Raw genomic sequence first — 21,583 nt, 5'->3', positions numbered from 1 at the left:
GTGAAAGGCTATCAAGCAGAAAATGCAGACATGAATTTACTTCTTGGCTCTTCACTGTAATGATTTGCAGATGACTTCCACCCTGCGTCATCACATCATCTTCTCTTGCGAAGGAGTATAGGAGAGCAGTCAGGCATAAAACAAGGCTGTCCTATTATTTGAGCCATATTTGTACTTATAGACATGTATTAGTTAAGGTTATTGCACATTGCTTAACCTCTACAATGTAACATGGCTTGAGGAATGTCCAGAGGTTTGATTATAGTTGAATGACTTCTTGGTGCCTTTGTGTAGAAAAGAGAGATGATTTGAAATAATACGAAATAACATGGAAAAATGTAAAACTTTTGAAATATATGCCTGGCGATGTCTTGAATGTTGATGTGATGCTGTATGCAAATACAGGTCAGAACATATATGTTATGCTGTTTTTCCAAGTTTATTTTAACAATAGCTTCATATAATTGGTTTTCTTTGTCAAGAAGTGCCATTTTGTGATGCAAATGGTTTAGAGAGCACATTGTTTTACATATGGTATGCTGGTTTTCCCAAGGTTATTTAAACAATAGCTTAATATAATTGGTTTTCTTTGTCAAGAAAAGCCTTTTTTGTTATGCAAATGGTTTAGAGAGCACATGGTTTTTCACATATGATTTGTCAGCCTAACCTGTATAGAATTGACACTGTCCCTTGTGTCAAATTTCTCACCTCAACAAATGTGGCCATGGGTATTTAAAGATTCAAAACCAAAGTAGGAATTTTTGGTCATTGTGCGTCTTCACCTGAGTCAAGCATGTTGTTTTGTAGGGTCAGTCACGGTACACAGTGCATTCTAAACTCAAAGTCTAGTCCTTATAATGAGATGATCATAGCTATGGCTGTATGTCAAATGGGCAAATGAAGTTATTAAAAGCTTGTAAAACTCTTCGTATAAATTGTCTATTCTAGCTTCACCATCAGACAGTGCAGTTTGACACGGATGTGTTTCACCACACCTTTCTCACCACAGGTGTTTCACCTTTGACTCACCTGTACTTAAGGGTGTGTCCTCTTTTCTGTAAAGTCAACAAGTTAACTAAGACTGAAACCACAAACTAATATGTTGTTACAACGATTGAGTCATGTGCATATGTTGCGTATATGGTGGTGGTATCAGGGCGGTCTCCAGGACCCGTCCCTCCGTCCTGGAATGGAAATTGTGTTGACAGGGACAAAACTTTCACCCCATGGGCCATCCGTCCAAAAAATCCTTACTTAATGACATAAAACTGATGATGAAAATGTTTTTGTAAGCTTGAAATGGCAGACTGAACAACAGAAATTAACTTTAACTTTATTGCAAGTTCGTGCCCGAAGGCTAATTGCAGACAAACAAGTACATGGAAATACATGGGAATCAGAAATAGTTATCTAGACTACTGTGAAAGTTCTATGTTAACTAAGGTTGACTTCGGTTGTGGTTGGGTTTGACTTCTTTTTTGAAGGCAGTGGAAGATGAAGAGACCCACGTTTTGTATCGTAAGTGGGTTTGTTGATTTTAGTAGTGATATGGATAGTTGTAAGATATATTCAAATGATGAAAGCTAGGGGAATTAACGGAAGCTGTTTTATATACTCCGTTTCTTTCAGCGTCATATAAAGGGTAGAAACAGCCTATAGGCTCCCAAACAATGAGTCGGATGGAGAAAATTTAAAGCTAGAAACAGCCCTGGCTTTTATCAACTGTTGACTGTCACAGTGTGAGTAAGGGCAAGGTTTGTGAAAGGATAATCCTCAAAAAAAGAAGACTGGGATTGGGAATTAGTGCCAGATTTCAAGGTCTCTGTTTGCAGACATACTGACACTGACAGGAACCATAGGTATTTTGCACATACTGGTTTGTACAGAAGACTTGGCCCATTGTTTGGAGAAGTATGTTCTTGTTTGCTCAAGAATTGGTCCGTAGTACTCAAGGCCATGTTGTTGTCTTTTAACTTGTGACTTCTTCAACATAGCAGACTGCAGGCAGTGAGAAGTTTAGACATAGGGATTTCTGAATCTTACAAGACAATAAACAAGCAAGTTAGAAAGAAGCCGAAATGTCAAATTTTGACTTCAAAGCACAGGCCTCAACATCTAGAACAGGACAAATAAACAAAGTCACCAACTGATCAGTATTTTATACCTCTATGTTCATGGAAAGGTAATAGATTTTCTAAGATAAAGTATGTTTTTATTTTTACATTATAATATTCCCAGTACTGTCAGTGACATGTAGACTAGTATAGAGTCAGAATTTCCCAGAAACTGAATCAAGGTTTGGTACACTAAAAGTCAACATCAGTTATTGCCTTGCTGGTAGGACGGTGTCTAAATGGTCCAATGGAGTTGATATCCTTTGAACCCTAATCTTACAGAAGTGCACATACATTAAGTTTTTGTCTCCAAAATGGATTATGATAATCCTTCCTTTGAACCTTAATCCCAAGTAGAGTGAAACTGAACAACTTTTGTCATTCTTTTCTATTTGTCGCTTTCATACCAAAAACTTTGCCATCCTTCAAAGCAACAGTGGATGATGTATGGGTCATACAGACTTTATTCATCGTCATGGCAACTAATCTCTATCACCCTGGCAACGGGGTAGCCCGCCCATACCTCCAGATATCGAGGTTTATCCACTTTCAATGTCGTATTTGTCTCAAAGGACGTCTCCGCTGTCCCTTTATACATGGAGGAATGGCATCGTTGTCAGGGAAAAGAGTTGTCAGGACTACACATGTAGTTACAGATGCAGATTTCTGTGTACTAGTTATCAAGAATTATCTTTAGTATTGCTATTAGTGATGTTTTCAGGAAAATAATTTGCATTTAGCTAAGCTGTATGAAAGGAAAACCCTTTATTGAATATAATCAACAATCCTTGATTTGATAAATGATCGTGGATCATCTTACCAGCTTTCTCTGCATCCTGGCTTTATTACATTCATATACAATGTCAGGAATGAAATCAAGAAATATTGACTTTTCGGTAGCACTGTGTTTGGGCATATTGTAATAAGTACAATGCCTATAGGCAGACTAGTAAGGTATTCATATTGTTGCCAGTATGAGCCATAATGCATGTACCAGATACATTAGGGGCTTAGTCGATAAAGCCTTTGCCATGTTATTGATTTCTTGATAATAACGCATCTTGCTGTAAGCTGAAACAAATCAATGATGGGGAAACATCTGCTCCTGTCATGTCATTGATGAAATCATTTCCTTATTGTCTCTATGCTCTGTTTGTCTCTGAGTCTGATCAAGAAGGTTTAACCCGTCTTAAACCTTCTTGCTCTGACATTTTATTTCTAGCACAGTGATTTCCTTGTTGAATTTCTGGTTATTTATTGATTTTGATTATTTCTTCTTCTTTCTTTTGATTTGTCAAAGGCTATTCCATTAGAAATGTGAGATAACCCCAAAATTCCTTTGTCAGGCTTTTTGAAAATGGTGCTTATTTTTAAACAAACCTGTTAACTAGATTTAGGATAAGCAAAGACCAAGAAGTTGTGCATCAGAATTTTTCCTTCCCTTGTTACTAGCCTGTTAAATTTGGTTCTCCTCAATTCTACTTAAACAAAATTCATTTTGTTTATTATCTCAGTGCTGACTGATTTGAAAGGCTTTGTATTTGAATTTACATTTGAAAGAACAATTTCCATACCAATTTCTTGTGTGATTTTCTAATGGAATAGCCACTGTTTTCTTGTTATTTTTCTTCCTTTGAGTAAAATGGAATCTTTTCCGCAGATGAACTGTTTCAGTTTCCGCTGCACCTGTTTCTGTTCCTCTCGCTCTCCCGGTCGCGCCCCCTCCGACAGACGAAGGTAGACCCTGCCCGCGCACGCCTCTGTGCATGAGCGTGTGAAAGTCGCATGCTCAAACGCGGTCGGCAAGATGAGCTGTCTGACATGCCACAAAAGGCCCGAGTCTCCCGAACTGCCTGAGATCATCAGGTAGAAAAAACCTGAGTTGAATGCAGGGTTGTCTCCAGCTTTAATTTTTTTTCCGTGTCCGTCCCTCTCATTCTTTGAGATCCAACTTTTGTTGTCAAATCTGTCATTTTAAGCCTGCAAAAATTAATTTTCATCAATTTTATGTCATGAACTGATGATGAAGCTACCATTTTTTTGAGAGGGTTGTTTTTTCTGCCCGACAAGCAAATTTCTGTCCTGGGACGGAGGGATGGGTCCTGGAGACAGCCCTAAGTCTAACGTCATCAGAGTGATGTACATGTAGGCCACAACAGTTCATTTACTCCGGGAAGGAGGTGTGACCTCCTTCTGGGAGTATTGGAAATGCTTTTGCTTGCACGTTGACAGCTATAACTCACGATCCCGTTGTCGCATTGGTGTGTAACTTGTTTTCTTGGTTCCGAATGTTATTAACCTTCTCCCTGCTGAAGTAGCCTTTTGGCGCAGAATTTGTATTGGTTACAAGGGGAGGCAGCAGGGAGAAGGTTATAAGTAATCAAGCGAAAAAAAACACTCGGACCGGATCTGACTAAAGCTCCCTGAAGTCAAAGCTGTTTGTATCAAGGCAGGGACTACCCTTAAAGTTTGAACTTTCAGATCTGCTTCTATCTTTAAATCAGAGAACCAAGAAATTAACTTGGTTAGGCCCTTGGGATGACTTACTTGCCTGCTTAATGGATGAAATGCCCACCTGTGATCCAATTTGATCTGAAAAAAATACATTTGAAATACTATTTTCAAAACATGTAAATTTGTAGTTGAAAAATGTCTGAGGCTTGGTCATATGAGTTTTCTTTATGGATTTATGAACTTACCATTTAGTTAAGTTCTCTCTAAGATTAAAGAAATGACATTTCATCCAGGTCATTTGTCATTTGAGTGACCCTTCCATAAAAAATGTCAAAAATTTTAGTTTGACTTTACTTTATGATCATTTTGGTATCGTTTAATAATCTTAGGTTCTCTCAGTTCTCGCAGGTGATATTTTCATGCCCTGCCCCTTGATGACTAATACCTGTCAGTCATTTCCTCTGAGGGTTGTCAAAATGTGTTTTCAAGGACGTGACTAAAAGCATGTCTGCTTGTGTGTGGTCAGTACTCTAATGTGACAGTAATGCATGTTGTGTCGGGTTGTTGTGTCATCCATGTGAACTAATTTCAAGTCAGGTAGTTTTTTTTGGGGATGGATATGAAAATGACTTGTCATTCAAAATTATCATGATTGTGTATTTTGATTAGAAGCCAGCCTTGTAAGCCATTATCAATATACATCTGTAGTATACATGCGCTATATGTACAATGGGACAGTCATAAAGGCTTCAAGCATTTGTATTGCATTAGGTTGTTTTTATTCAACGTGATCGATTTTTTGCTTCGCAAAAGAAAACCGAAAAAAAAGGAATTATTCAAGAATACTTAGAAAAAAATTCAAATTCTTTGCATGTCAGATTCTGAATATGTCAACTGGTATAATCAACTTTCAGCATAACACACCGGCTTAAATCAAGCAATATGACCTAGAAAAGCAAATAAAAGCCATTTGTCTTAAAACAAGCAAAAAGATGCTGAAAAACAAGTTAGGCTTATTCATCTTCAAACAAGCAAAAGTATTAAGAAAACAAGCTCCATACATCTGTATGGAAAATACAGGTTGCTCTAAGACTTCTTCATTCTCATCATCTTGAGGAGCGATCGCGAGTTCCTCGGATGTTCTCGAGTCTTGCCTAATGTTCTGGAGGTTGTGATACGGCCAAGAATTGATTACATCTATCACCATTTTGGTGGTGTCGAATGATGCTGTGTCCTGAAGCGTGAAATGGAAACATGTTCAGCACATTTGTAGAGAGCTCCTGTATTGATCCAGAGCATGTCTTCCCCTTCATCAAGTGTCAGAGTAAAGCACTAAACTGCACGTAAAAATGCTGCGAAGGGTTTCATACACACTAAATCACCACGTTTCGAATTCGAAATAGGGTAACACTGCGAAGGATCTCAATCACGCTACATCAAGCTTTTGCAAATTCATAGTAGTATAGAATATTTTAAATACTCATAGACTGATTTGATTCAGAGAAAAAATTTGATGCAAATGAACACTGACAGTACTAACTTTGTCTTGACTTCTCTACATGCGATAGACTCTAATTATAGTGTGCTACTGATAGTATACTTACGAAGATGTGAGTTATTTGAACTAACTATTTCATAATCCAAGCAAGACTTACCTGTATTTTGATCATGATTAAGTATACCTGTACAATCGTGTGAATCTCTGTGTCTGTGGTTTTGTGTGTTTCTTGCTTTTAAGCTAACCTCCTTTTTTACATCCCATCTTTTACTTCCATTTCTTTCATTTGCTTTCACTCATTCCCTTTCCTTACAAAACCTGTAATATCCTAACCTTTCACCTAATATCTACGTTAACTTTTACTTTTGTTACTTTTTTCTTTGTTTGTCTCATCTGTCATGTGTCTATCCCTTAATTCCGTTGCACCCCCGTCTCCTTCGCATCCCCCTCTCCTGAACCCCCCTCCCCTGTCCTGTCTTACTCCCTGCAGCATTTGGACCAGCCATTGACAATGCTCATACAGGCGTACATGTTGCGATATGTCAGACTCAAGGTGCGTTGGAACATACCTTAAATCATCACTAATATTTGTTAAAGTTTGTTAAATGAAAGAGCACCCCTCACAAGATGAATTAGTTCATAAATTGCTAGGAAACACAAACACACACACAAGGTTTTGTATCAAATTTTAAAAGTTTATTTCTTCACAATAAAAAAAGGACTACAGTCCTACGTACCAAACATGTCAATAATACAATATCCCTGGAATTTCCAAGGCGCTTTGAACCTACATATTAAGTACAGGTATGTTGTACAATCACAATGCTTGAACTACTAGGTGTTTGTGCACTTTTGTGCATCCAAAATTGGAGCTGTGCACCTATTTTTTGACTGTGGAAGCACTGATGCACAAACAATGTAGGTTACTATAATTGTACATGTATGTATACACTAGCATATAGCATGCATTTGTTTCAGAGAAATGATAAAGCCTTAAAGTTGAGACTAATAATACTATAGTACTATGTAATCGTTGTTCATCCTACTTTTTTTGTGCACCTACAATGTACATTTTTAGCTTTCTCACACCTATTCCCCCAAAAGAAGTTAAAGTCCTGAATCATGTCTGTCCTTCTTTTCACGAAGATAAGCTTTTCTGTTAAAGCTAAACTGAATCGATATGCATGTCTGTTTTTGCCACACCCCACTTAAAAGGTGACTGCAAAAGGAGCCAAAATGTCCGTCTAGAGATTTGAAAAACTCCTAGTGTATCGAAAAACGTGATGCGTAAGCCTTTGCGGTTAAACTGAAAGGGAAGCAAGCTGTTTATGAAATCCAACACGGCATGCGAAAAAATCCTGTGGAAAGTTCTATTGATCTATGCTAATCACCTTGGCCACCTGCTAAACTAAAAGTCTGCCAAACTGGCAACTAGAAAAATATGAAATAATCTAACACAAAACTAGTGTTTTGGCCAGTTAGCTGTAAAAATGTGAGGAAACACACACTTGTGCATGAATTCACTTGGTCAAGCTAGACACTACAAAATTATGGAAACTCTTTAAATTGGGAAGCCACTAGTCACTGAACATTGAGAGATTATGTCAAATTTTGTAATGAAAAATTCACATGTATGGGATGTAATATTCTATAACAGAATGAGCTAAAATTCGCTTGGGGAGGGGGGCACTGTCACGTTAGATCTCAGTTCTCCAAAGAATGTCCAAAAAAATGTTTGCCAAAAAAATGTATGCAAATTGTCAAGTATAGTAACTTTAATATGCAATACGACCATCGTAATCACAGTATAGTGTGCACTTTATGATTAATTTATGTCCTGCAATTATCGTCTTACTTTCAGCAGCTTAATTTTATTGTGGCGTAGAATAGTACAATAATTGGGTAATACCAAATGCAGATAACCCCTTGCACTCTGTGATGCAAGACTTATTGTCTGGTTTGAACATTGTTACTAAACTCAAGTGTTGTCTTTTCAAGTCCTCGCTGTTTTTTTACCGTCTTGCACAATGTTTAGTGGGTTCTTGCATGTGCGTTGGCAGACAGACTGTCAAGCATGTTAATATCTAATTGAGCATGAGTCCACCATGTTTGTTGGAATGACCTTGGTATTGTCATGTTTCACCTTTCATAAGCCCAGTGTCTGTAACACTTAGAATTAGAGCTGATATAATCTCATATATTGGCGTGTTTTTTAAGGTTTAACTAGCTATGTAGTTGTAGTTATAAGATACATGTATTGTACAATTCTACTGTGATAAACTTCAGTTACTGTGTGCATTTATGATATTTCTCAAATATATATATTTTAGATTGTATTGCAGATTTTAAAATGGGAAAAGCATGTTAATACAAAATGAATGTTCGACTTTATTTCTAGTGTTAGGAGTACATCATGATATTAATGATTTAAGTTATCCTAGATAATAAAATCAAAATGTGAACAAAATTGGCTTTGAATTTTCCGTTGCATATCATTATACATATCTGCCATACAACTGTATCAAGAATCACATGTTTGTTTACCTAATGAATACCTTTGTTTAAAACTAATTGTTTCCACATTAAGGATTATTGTGACCTATTAACCTTAATTAAGAATATTAAGTTTTTAATTAGTCTAACGAACACTTTGCGTTTATTACAGTGGTTACGCTCCCTCCGGACAAAACGGTTACCAAAATGGCTTCAACGGCGCCAGCCGACCCAGTGCCAAGGAAATATATGGTAAGTGATGATGTCAGAAATACCATGATATATATTATATATAGATTAATTGACAGAACGAAAATATTTAGTCATTAAGACATAAAATTACAGTAACAGCATTTTCATCTTTTCCAGTGCTAAATTTTCATCTTTGTGGTAGAGTCCATTCCAAGTCACCGCGAGGGTTGTTATTGTCATAATTTAGAACTATTTTCAAGTTATTGTTATTATTTGTGTAAGAGATTTGATACTTTTTAAATATTTTGAATGTGATTTCAACTTTCTGAATATTTCTTAAGTTTTCTAAAACTTTAGAAATATTCATGATGTAGAATATGATATTTACAATGGTTTCTAAATAATGGTAACAGCATTCTACCATTATTTACAATTTTTTACAATTTCTTACCATTTTCTACCATTATTTGTAACATCTCTATAAATAGGTCAGAGGGCTGGGAAGAAAGTAATTCACACATCCTTGCGAAGTTTAGGGAAGAATACTTTCCACAAAGGACCGAACGGTGTCCTGCAGTGAAGTCTAAAGATGTACAAAGGCTGACAGAAGGGCCAGATTAGCACCTACTTTTATGGGGGCAATCACCATTCTACCATTGTTAACCATTTTCTACCATTTCTTGTTAATATTTCTAAAAGTTAAATAATCACATAGATGTTTAGAAACTATTACAAATAAAGAGGTTTTTGTGCAGTTACTTTCAAAATATTTCTAAATTATCTAATCAAATTCAAATAAATTCATATTTTTGTATTTGATCTTTTAGAAAAATTTAGAACTATTGTCAGTCAGATATTCTTTTATTAGAATTTTTTCAAAATGATTACAAATATTATTATAAAACCCCCGCGGTGACTCGGAATGGACTCTAGGCATAACATGATTTTGATTAAAAAATAAGTCAAAAGTTGTACACTTTTAGTGGAGGCTTTTCAGGTACAGTACCAATACATTGATGTCCTAAATGATTTTCACAGTACAGTACCAGTGCTACCAGTACACATCCCTAAGGCCACACCAATTTAATTTCTTGGTTAATGGATTTTTATTTCCCCAAAAAAAATTTTAGAAAAAAAAAATTCATGAAAACAGAGGCTGGGCCAGCCTTCTATTTTCATGATTAATTTTTTTTCTAAATCTTTTTTTTGTTGAAATGAAAATCCGTTAAACAAGAAATTAAATTGGTGTGGCCGAACTACAGTATTGTTTTACCCCAGGCTAAAATGTTTGAAGTAAAAAGTTGCTCTACCACTAGGGTAGTTCCTCTTAAGGCAGACAACAATAGTCTTAAACACTTCTCACCTTGCTTGCTTGAGGTGAATTGTACCTTACACCTGTTGTGGTAATTAAGGATGTCAGTAGACATGTACAGTCAACACGGTTAGTTATTATAATTTCCTCATTATTTTACACTGCAGGCTTATTCTATCGTAAATCATATCGGTATTCTTTAAATTTGAAGACCCCCTATTGTATATGTTGACGCAGTTTGTTTTTGTTTTGTACTTGCTAGTGTGTTGGGTATGAGGATATGGCAGCATATGTTCTTATATTTGGACAAGCCTAACCCGTTATCAATGATATATCATTTTGTAAGATTTCATGTAAGATCTTGTACATGTAGGCTTTCACCACCAATTATGATTTTTAAGAAGAATAGAAATAAAACCATTAGAAAAAGATTTTTTATTCTGCTACAGTCGAAAAATTAGAAAAATAGTATTTCTTCAGCAATCTTAACCAAAACAGTTTTTTCCTTTTGTTTTTAGCATTCAAAATTATTTTTTTGGTGACTCAGCCTTTGTCTCAGTATTAAACTTTAAAATAATCTCTTTTGGAAAGAACAGATTCAGTTTTGAGACAACCCCCAGAGAGACCCTGATATATGTGGGTGTTGACATTTAACAGTGTTTACTGGGCCATTTTGGTACCAGCTGAACTTTAGGACAGCTCTCTTTATACCTTAAGTCTATATAAAGGCATGAGCAAACTGGGTAGTATGAACTGAGAAGACTGGCTAATATAATGCATGGTAAGCTACTGATTTTGGAACTGGATTTGTGTGTTTATTTTTGTAAATTATTTGCAGATGTTTATTTATTATCATTATCACACTTGACTTGATGCAAGTATGCATTTGGTTACACCAAAATTTGTTAGTGAATTGCTTGGAATTGAAAGCTTTTGGAGTGAGTAATTGCAAGCAATGTAATTAAAGGCCGAAGATATTTGTAATGTATTGTCATATTTGTACTAACAACATTTTACTTACAGAAATCATAGCAATCATGAGCCTGCTTCCTCGAACCTGCTTGCATGGAATGTTTGTTTTGTTGTTGTTGTTGTTGTTGTGATGTTGTTGTCCTGTGTTCTCCGTGGCCATCAATTGTGTTGTAAATAACCTAGCAACCCATTCCCATTATCCGATCCTTCCCTAATTGTTGTAAACATTTCTCCATTTGTACATACCCTCATTTGCGCAGACGAGGAAGGTATGTTTCCAGAACATAGTGCGGCACTGTGAAGAACTTGCATGCAAACCTGCATGAACGTGACCCTCTTTCTTTCCATGCGTTACTGCCATTCATGTTTTGCAGTTTCAGTCTTCAAGCTGGTCTCACCTTTTGTCTGATGTTATGCTATTTTGTATGTTTGCTTGACTATGATTGTATATTGTTTGTATTGCATCGAGGCATGAGTTTCACTTTCAGTTGTGCAAAGCTTGATTTTGTGGATTTTTTAAGGATTAGACCTGCTGTATGTCACAGAAAACACTGCAAGGATCGAAAATCAACATTCACCTAGTAAATATTTACCTTATTGACGAAAATGTATGTTATATTCAGAAGACATTTAAGCTTCAATTCTGAGAAACTGAAGCTGCAATGTCACACTTTATTATCAATAATCTTGAAGATTTTAAGAAAATATGTAATTGGTCCCAATTCTTTCATTTTTTTCACCAAGCCTTGCTTCCTGGATGTTGCACTATTCATTTTCATTTGTTTAAGAAGAATTCAACATCCGTTTGAAAACAATTTTCATAGCATCTATTGATAATAACTGCTGCAGTTATAAACCCTTAAAGCAAAGCTTATTTGTATGTTCACACTTGCAGAGCAACGTAAGAAATACGCGCAAGCTCGCGATGTCGGGGAAGAAGCCAGGACTTTTCCCGTGGAGGTAGGTGGATACCCCATTGAGGTACGTGCCCACTTTCATTTTCTTTTTCTTACGTTACCTTAATTATCATATCTGTACATTCTTTGTTGAAATGATCATATTCGTTTTGTGTTTTCCTTGTCATGTTTTAGTTGTTCTCTTCTATATTACGTCAATGTTTCCCTGTCATGAAATTTCATTGTCTACATAATTGATTTGTGTTACCTTTGTATGTTTTGTGATTTTTCTTGTCAGTCGTTTAATATCTTTAAAACCTTTGCTACGTTGTAGTAACTGTTCCTTTAGATTTTTTAACTTTAAGATTAATTCTGGAATTTCATCCCCTTAGTTTATCCCTTGTTTTGCTGTTCGTTTTGTTCTGCTTACAAATACATGGGCACTTTTTCAACTATTAACTATTAACTATTAAGCAAGACTAGTGTAGACACTGGCATTGTCAAATGTGCTGTATTTTTTATGTATATAGTTATTGTGGCTTTTTTTGTCTGTCCATTAACAAAATGAATGTTCATGGAAAGGTTCAAAAGATATTGTATCTTACCTAGTTAAATGAAGAAGACTTCAATGCCACTGTTTTGGGCATTATTTCAAAGATAAACTTTTGAAATTAAGCAGACCTTCAAAAATGTTTAAAAGCTGTTAGATTTTGTTAATAACTTAGAAGGATTATGAAATCAATTTTATTTCATCAGTCTTTAACATAAGCCATCTACAATGTAGAAAAGCAAAAATAACCATCTCTCATATAATCGTCTTCTTAGCAAATGTTCTTTTTGACTGTGAAGAACAAAAAATGTAGACACTGGGAGCACAATTGTCCAATATATGCAAAACATTGATTTCAACCATTGCTAGCTTAAGATCAGTCACGTAGAATGTTCATGTACCTTGTAATTATGATTTATAGCAAACCTTCTTGTCTCTCAGCACCTGGCTACTTACGCCATGGACCCCAAAAACGCCATGCTGACCATAGACGACGGGGTGAGGAAACTCAAACTGATGGACGCGAAGGGGAAGATCTGGACGCAGGAGATGACCATGCAGGTTGACGAGCGCGCCGTCCTGCTCATCGACAACGAGACGCACGAGGAGCTCGAGAACTTTCCTCTCAGCGGGTGAGCGTTTCAGGGATCAAAATTTTTTTTAAGCATCTTAGTCCATCCATCCATTATTTGATTATACTGCTGTAGCAGTCCCTGACACAGAGAAATGAGTGAGAACTCTCCTCTCAGCGGGTGAGTGTTTAGATCCCTTACCAGTGTGGTCTGTTGTGCTGCATTAATGCCGCATTACACAGTCATTAACAGTGCACATTGGGCATTAATTCTGCATGAAACTAGCTCCCACTTTCTTGTCAAGTTTAATCTGTGTATCCTAGTTGCCTTGGTATCATTTTAATTGTTTGAATCTGCTCTGACAGTTTTATTTCTGGGTATTGCCAATCACTTGACATACAAACTACTAGAGAGGTCTCCAATCCTTCAGGACAGGCTGTTAAGCCATGGTCCACTACTCATTTGAAAAGACTGGCATTTAGGACTTACCCTTGTCCATGCATGCATGCAACTTATAAAATCTATTAGTACTGTTTAACACTAAGTTTTGAAAAGTGATGATATGATCTAATGTGATATCTTAGAAAGTTGACAAAAAGGGAGATAATGTTTATCAAATATTACCTTTTTGTTTTGTCTAATGAATGACATTTGATTGTGTTTCCACACGCCAGCATCACTTTAAACAGGTCCGTAATGAACGAGGGGAACTACAACAGCATCCTGGTGCTCCCTGTGAAGGACCCCAACCAGAAGTTCCCAGACATGCACATGTTTCAGGTACGTGGTGTTGTGACTTTAATGTGTAGTATTTATTAGAAAAAATGATTGGTAGGGCAATGTGAAGTGAAGGACTCAGGCCAGTACATGTACTTCTTTTTTGGTCCCAACTGATACAAGCCAATAGATGATGATAATGATTTGTCAGGGCTCGAAATAGTGGGTGCATGTGCACCCAGTGCACCCAAAATTGGAGCTGTGCACCTAATTTTTGACTGTGGGTGCACTGGTGCACCTATATATTTTTGTAGCCTATAGGGTTAAGGTACTATTGTACACTAGTATACAGAATATTCTTGAAATGTAAGTATAAAAAGCAGCATGATAACTTTTTGCTGTACTTTATTTAATGTATTATTTGTTTGAAATTTTAAAGTTAGCTATAGAATTACAGATTGAAGTTCTTAAGAGAGGCAGCAGCGTTAAACTTTGTAATTATGTTCAGAAGAACATTCAACTTTATTTTATCTGGTGCACCCAAAATTCTTTCTGTGCACCCAATTTTTTGAGTTGGGTGCACCAGTGCACCTATTCCCAAAGATGAATTTCGAGCCCTGTTTGTGAACGGTGACTTTATGACAGACTGAAGAACTCTTTGCCTGTACTTTTAATGTTGTAACTGAAGCAAATGTATTGAATCAGCTGTCGTATTTCCAGGCACTCCTGTCTTTGCTGGTCTTTTAGATACTTTAAACAATTTCACAAGAGAGGAATTTTTTTTTTTTTTCAACTCATGCTTGTTATAATCATTACTTCCTATTCATGCAGACGGACCGAATACCTGCGGACGTAATATGCAAGGACATCAAGGCAGCCATAGAAGACTTCAAAAGCGGCAAGAAGCGTTACCGGCCTCCCTCGTCGCGCGAGGACTTCAATCCTCCGCCTAGTCGCGGGGATCCCAGGCAGGACTCGCCCAGTGCAGGAAGTAGTTCCCGTATCCCTCCGCCGCCGGTGGTCCCCGCGCCGCAGCCCCCCGCGGGAAACGTGAAGAGACAGGCGGAGGCGTTCGAGTCTGCCGCTGCCCAACAACAGAATGGGTACTCCTCCCCACCAAAGAGCCCTCCCGCGCGGTCGCCAAGGTAGTCTTTTTTATTCAGCCTTGTTTAAATGATTTTAGAAGAAAAAAAAACAACAACAGAAAGCTACAAATAAAAAAGCTTGCCATTTTGTAAACTAAAAACTTATGGTGTCTAACAGTGTTATAATTTGCCTTTAATGATATTGGCGCCAAGTTACATTTATCATTTAGTTAAACAATACATGTGGATGTCCAAACTGCAAATTAAAGAAAACCTAAAAAGATATGTATGTTTCAGTATCTCACCTTCAGTGTCATAGATTTATGTTGAATCTAAAGTTTGAATTCATCTGTCTATATTCCAGCTATAGACATGAAGACTTTCAGTCGTCTAGAAAGAAATTGTAAGGCCTGATTGTCAATGTATTCGGTTGGGTGCTATATAATTGCATATTGTGATTGGTATGGGGCGAAATTAAACCTGGAGAAAAAGGCATCTACATGTATGCTGAAATATTAGCGCTTGTTAAAGATTGAAACACTGCTTGGTGGTTTGGAATCAAGAAGTCATTAGATGGCAGTTAAAAGGTTAAAGGGTGAAAGGGCATCTAAAGCAAAGTCAGTATCTTAAATTAAGCCCTTAAGACATACATTAATTTTGTAATAGCCCAGTATTTGCTTTCAGTAGAGCACAGTAGTGTACAAAGATGTACATGTATAGATGCTACCTTAGCCCACACCAATTTATTTCCTTGGACCTTGGACATTCTAAATTGATTTATTTTGGCAAAAAGACATTGCAGATACAAAGGTTTGGGAGTATTCACTCCAACAAACTAAGCAAAATGTACCAAGGTTCAGACTCGTTTTCGTGATGATCGTCCAGTTTAGCTTGCTTGTTTGTTGGTCCTAGATCCAAGGAATTCAATTGGTGTGGCCTAAAAAGTGTGCTTTTATGTAATAACATGTGTGTTGCAGGTTTGTATGCGCAAACATAAAGCCTCGTAAAGTAGTTTTAAATTTTGTTTTTTTTGTGTTCTTTCTGTAATTTAATTTGTGTTTTTGCATGGACACTTCCAGCCACCGAACAAAGACTTATCCAAACGTAACCTTGGGTCCCAAGTAAGTTGTTGTGTCTTGAGCTGCCTGGCAACGTCTTAAAGCTTTTGGATGAGCTGCTCTCGAATCTTGACTGTCTATCGTTTAAGGAAGAAACTTTAAGGAAGAATTACTTGCGAATCAACGCACTACACTGGGATGCAAATTTCCTTAATTGGTTGAGACGTAGATTTGTTTAAGATTGATCTTGCACTGCTTTCAAACATAGATGTTTTCACGTACCCTATTGCTTGCTGGGAAATAACGGCCTTGTTGCCATGGTAATATAATTCTTCCCCCAGCGTTACCCATAGTTCCCTGTTTTTCCCAGCATGCAATGAGAACGATGAAGATGTCTATGACTTTGCCACGGTGAAAGTCAGCTATGGGCATTGTTGACATCTATCTAACTGCACTGTAATAACTTTTAAATAAGTAATGATTGAAAACTTCTGCAAAAGATACTGAAGACAGAAGATATTGCATAGCTAAAAGTTTGGCACGAAGGCAATGAAAAATATATATGTACCCTTTTGCCATCCTTAATTATTGAAGCTTTGTTGAACAATTTTACCATTAACAGAGCTTGACTGAAAATAGTACATTAAGATTCGTTCATTTACTTTAGGCTATAAATTGAATATGAGCTTTGCACAATAGAAGTTAAGAAATTTGGGCTTCAAGTTCTTAAGAAAACAATCATTTCAAGTGTTTGCAAAGTCACAGTCATTTAAAGGGTAAGTCACAATGTGTGAAGTCTCGAGTGACTGTGACACGTTATGTGAAAATTTCACGACTGTGTGTGAGTCGTGCCAAGCGAAAACAGGCCATGTGAAAACGTCTCCAAGCACAGCTGGTCTTGTGACATTCTAAAGGGCGGAGTAGAATTTGGCACCTTCGAAGTTTATGGCATACCTCTAAGTTGGCTTCATTGCATGCATAGAATTAGATGTTGGCTTTGCTTCTGTATTTGGTAATGGCCCACATCAAGTGTTAAGACATAGGAAAGTCAGAATATCAATTCTAAAATGCAATCAATGCCAAAAATGAGTTCTATATTGTAATGGTAGAAGACAGCTTCCGATTGATTTCTTTGGCTGATTTAATTTTTTAGTTTTTAAAAGTATTATTATGCACTGTCGCAAGCAATTAGATGATAAGACATTCCTTAATACAGCCTATATTTAAAAGACATGCTGTACATGTAGGTTTGTAGTGCATCCATTTAAAATGCTTCAGCTTGGGAACAGAAAAGCTAGGCTAAGTCCAATCTCTTTAGTTATGTGTTCTATTTCCTTAAAGTCACAATTTTAAATTCAAATTTTAAATTAAAAAGCCTTTTTTTATTGCATTTTAAATGCATTTTTTTCTGATTATAAAAAGTCCTCCTTGAGAAACATTGAGAAACAGAATGATCATATTCCATGTCTTGACGACCTCTTTAACTCTTCCTCCAGACCCTTAATGAGGGAGGAAGAAGATTCACCGGAGCTCCAGGCTCTTAAGACGGACCGAGACGTTCAGATCCTCAACCACATCTTTGACGACATTGAGAACTTTGTCTCGAGGCTTCAAAAGGCCGCCGACGCCTTTAACGAGCTGTCCAAGAGGAAGAGGAACAAGAAAAGCAAGAGGAAGCAGCAAGGTTCCGACTTATTTTGTAAAGCGTATACTGTCCTAGTTGTTTCAAGTTGGTAGCCACAGTGTTGGATCATGTACATGTCAGATTCAAGTCGAAATATACTTTTGATTGTGTTGAAGGAGTAGCGACATTTTATAGTGTGTTTGGAAAAATCTGAATCATACACAATTTGTGATGCTACATGTATGTTGGTATAGGGCAGCTGTCATGTTCATTAACTTCCTGTCAATGTCTATCTACTCTTCTTTTAACATCAAATCCAACATATTGGAAAATTTTAAACTTTGATCCAACACCAAGAGTTGAACTCACCATGAATTTTCGGTTGGACCTCCAACCTTCGTCAGATGTTCGATCCACTGCGTTGAACGCCGGGAAGTCGGCAGTGAATCGAAAGCAGCAGGCAGACGGAATCTTCCACCGTCGCGGTTCAGGGAGGGGTGATGAGTTCAACTCTTGCTGTTGGATGAAAGTTTAAAATTTTCCAATATGTACTCTACCAACACAGATTCATGAGCTTCTAGCGAATCAAATCCAACAGTTTTCTTGAAAGAAAAGCTATGATACCTTTACAGAACCCATTCCTTGCTTGTCCAAGCTACATAGCTTTACATATAGTTGTAGACTATAGACAAAGTATGTGTACTGCTTAGCCATTTCAAGTACTAATTTTAATGTTGTTACAGGTGAAGGTCTGCTGACGGTACGTGCACGCCCGCCTCCGGAGACAGACTACATCGACAGTTTCCAGAAGTTCAAGTATGCCTTCAACCTCCTGGCCAAGCTCAGGCCACACATCCACGACCCCAACGCTCCTGAACTGGTCCATTTCCTCTTCACTCCTCTGGAACTAGTCATCGAGAGTTGTCAGGTACCAGTTGTTGTTTTTTGTTCTCTTTACATATCTAGCCTTTAGGAATATATAGGTCTAGCTAGGGGTGGATACCGGTTCGGCTTAATAAGGTCCAAGTCCAAGTTTAGGTCCAGAGATTTAGGTTCAGGTCCGGACCTAAACCTGGACCTGATCCTGTCCAGTTGATGTTTTGTTTTATCAGACCAATATTAAGCATGCAGAATTAATACTGACAGGCACGACTATAAAAGTTTCTTGGTGAGAAGACTTTCAAGACAAACCAGTGTTTGTTATTTAAATGTTGCACTTATTTTAGATGCCTTTTTTGTAAGAGGGGAGACACAAAACGCTTTTTATCAAACAAAATAGAGAAACATATTTGTACTTCGTTCAGGTTTTTTTGGACTCAGGTTTTTGGATGTTATAAAGGTCCGAATCAGGTCCAGCGAACCAGTATCCACCCCTAGGTCTAGCAGATGTCAAGTTGTAGGTCTATGTAGCAAGCTTATGTAACTGCGGATATGTTTTCCCTCTGCATTTGCATGATCTTTTCTGTGTGTGTGTTTTTTTTGTTTTTACTTTTGGCACAAGAGTAGCATTCCTCTCCTTGATGCTGAAAGCTGTTAGGTACTTTTTACTTCACCGAGGGGGTGAAGTGTGCCATCTCTGATCACCTTATTTTTTTATCTATTTATTGGTTCAGCATATACATGTTTTTTAATACTTTTGGCACAAGAGTAGCATTCCTCTCCTTTGTGCTGAAAGTTGTTAGGTAGTTGTTACTTCACCTCAATGGAGTGAAGTATTGTTCTTGTTTGTCTGTGTTCCTGTGTTTTCTAGTATACAAAGTGTAGGAATTGCCATATGTCCTCAGTGTTTCTACTTTTGTGTGTGTCTTATTAGAAGGGTTGTGAAACATATGAGTGGGTGGGGTGAAGTCTGCCATCTCTAATCGCTTTGTACAGTGAAAGTTATTCTCCATTTATATATGGCCAATACCAATTATATAGCATGGAGATGTAGCTGCAGAATCTGATGCACTTTTCCTCTGTGTTTGTATTTCCTTTCTTGTGGCATAAAGAGCAACATCCCTTTCCTTGGTGCTGAAATGCCTACATGTATATGCTGTTGTGCATTTGTGCATTTTATTGACTTTGCATTTCTACATTTTATTGTACAATGTACATTTGGTGCATTTTATTGTGCATTTCTACATTTTGCTGTGCATTTCTACATTCTGTTGTGCATTTTATTGTGAATTTCTACATTTTGCTGTGCATTTAATTGTGCATTTCTACAATTTGTTGTGCATTTCTACATTCTGCTGTGCATTTCTACGTTCTGCTGTGCTGCTGTGCATTTCTACATTCTGCTACATGCAATTCTACAATCTGCTGTGCATTTCTACATTTTGCTGTGCATTTCTACATTTTTTTTAGCATTTCTACATTCTTCTGTGCATTTCTAGAGTTTGATGTACATTTTTAATTTGTAATGAACCTGAGCAGGACTATGGGATAAGTCTATCTTTAAGCCATTTATTTATCTATTTATTTATTTATTTATCTATTTCGATTTACCACATTTGTGGAAGGATTGACATAACAGGTGAACTATCACCTTTTCAAGATGTCATCCCAGACCGGACTGTAAGATTTGGACCATTTACAACACTAATTCATGCCCTTTGCCCTCTGTATTAGGGAGTGGACCTTGCCAAGTCGGTGGTGTCCCCCCTCCTGACAGACCAGGCCATAGACCTGCTGAAGAACTGTGTGACCTCCAGGGAGGGCGACCTCTGGCTGTCCCTGGGGCCGGCATGGACTACCTCAAGGTGGGGGGAAATTTAAAGATTATTCCCATAACTTCTGGTGTGTTTTTGCAGTCAGGGCTGTTTCCAGGACCTGTCCCTCCGTCCCGGGACGGAGATTTGCTTGTTGGGACGGAAAAAAATTCACCCCATCCGTCCATGAAATTGATAGAAATGTAATTTTGTAAGCTTAAAATGATAGATGTAACAACAAGAATGTTGTTAAGCAAGCAGGCTGACATAATGATGATGGTTATGAATTTTATTTGGAGGTCAAGCGAAGTGAAATGTATACAGCAACTCACTTTGTATAGACGTTCACTTTGATTCAATATCATAATTTAAGAGTTTTAGTTTATATTTAAAGTTTTATTTACATCTCAAGCTACATGTGCAGTTAAGTTTTCTGGATTCAAACTAGGGGTGGGTACTGGTACCGTGTACCGGTACAAAACCGGTATTTCTTAATGGACCAGTCCAAAAAAAGCGGTCCGTAAAAAATCAGTGGACCGGCCTATGGACCGATTAGAAAATTAATAGTACCAGGCTACCAGCAGGCGGCCACTTAACTGGTCGAAGAAAATACAAAACAGCAGATTTAACGAGTCGTTTTTGTAGACGTTAGCTGTGAATCATATCTAGAAACACTTAAAGGATGAGTCCAGACCTGGACCTGACCCTCTAGACCTGGACCTGGACCGGACCTGAATTTTATATGTACCGGTACCCACCCCTAATTCAAACCCAAAATAAATGACAAGTGTAACAACAGCCCATTTTCTACCGTTTGCAGGGCTAACTGGTCAAAGGACCAGTACGTTCCGCCGTACATCCCGCGTTTCCGTGACGGGTGGGAGCCGCCGCCCATCCCCGGGGAGAACAGCCCCATGCCGGTGAGCGACGACCTCCCCGCCGTGGTGGCGCACAAGGCCGCCGCCGTCGCCAGGGACGAGGAGATGAGGAAGTCTACCGCTAGAGAAGAGGTGTGGTAGTTTATTTGTTTGTTTGTTTGTTTGACTTTGGTAGAAGAACTTTATTGCACGACAATTGTACATGGTAAAGTACAGTCGGGTTGCCCCTGCAATTAGAAGTGCAAAGACCGAAAGACTATGTTAGCAGTTGATAATAAAGCATTCAACCCAAAACAGCAAAGGAAGCGGTTTGACTGCTTGTTTGTTTGTTTGTTTGCTTTTTTCTATGTTTGTTTGGTGTAAAGTAAAGCACAGCTGTCCTACGTACTAGCAAAAGGGCTAATCCTATTAAGTCACAAATTTTGACAGAATAACTACATAACATGTGCTAATAGGACATTCCACACAAAGCATA

At 37.6% G+C, this 21,583-nt stretch overlaps 1 protein-coding gene across 8 annotated transcripts in view; it reads left to right on the top strand.

Annotated features, from left to right (window-relative positions):
- Positions 1 to 21,583, top strand: part of LOC136422057 (epidermal growth factor receptor kinase substrate 8-like) — a 53,286-nt gene that overhangs the window by 15,735 nt on the left and 15,968 nt on the right. For 6 of the 8 annotated variants that reach the window (XM_066409686.1, XM_066409685.1, XM_066409691.1 and 3 more), the window contains exons 3-13: positions 8,732 to 8,811; positions 11,931 to 12,016; positions 12,923 to 13,113; positions 13,728 to 13,833; positions 14,602 to 14,915; positions 15,220 to 15,258; positions 15,935 to 15,976; positions 17,410 to 17,597; positions 18,281 to 18,465; positions 20,151 to 20,281; positions 21,051 to 21,240. In XM_066409686.1, coding sequence (XP_066265783.1) covers positions 8,732 to 8,811; positions 11,931 to 12,016; positions 12,923 to 13,113; positions 13,728 to 13,833; positions 14,602 to 14,915; positions 15,220 to 15,258; positions 15,935 to 15,976; positions 17,410 to 17,597; positions 18,281 to 18,465; positions 20,151 to 20,281; positions 21,051 to 21,240 — 1,552 coding nt within the window. The remainder of the gene's footprint in view (positions 1 to 8,731; positions 8,812 to 11,930; positions 12,017 to 12,922; positions 13,114 to 13,727; positions 13,834 to 14,601; positions 14,916 to 15,219; positions 15,259 to 15,934; positions 15,977 to 17,409; positions 17,598 to 18,280; positions 18,466 to 20,150; positions 20,282 to 21,050; positions 21,241 to 21,583) is intronic. The other 2 variants (XM_066409683.1, XM_066409684.1) reach the window with 2 other exon arrangements.

This window comes from Branchiostoma lanceolatum, chromosome 16, assembly GCF_035083965.1.
Source record: "Branchiostoma lanceolatum isolate klBraLanc5 chromosome 16, klBraLanc5.hap2, whole genome shotgun sequence".
Lineage (NCBI taxonomy): Eukaryota > Metazoa > Chordata > Leptocardii > Amphioxiformes > Branchiostomatidae > Branchiostoma > Branchiostoma lanceolatum.
The sequence above is the reverse complement of the archived record's forward strand: the minus strand, read 5'-3'. Positions and strand labels throughout refer to the sequence as shown.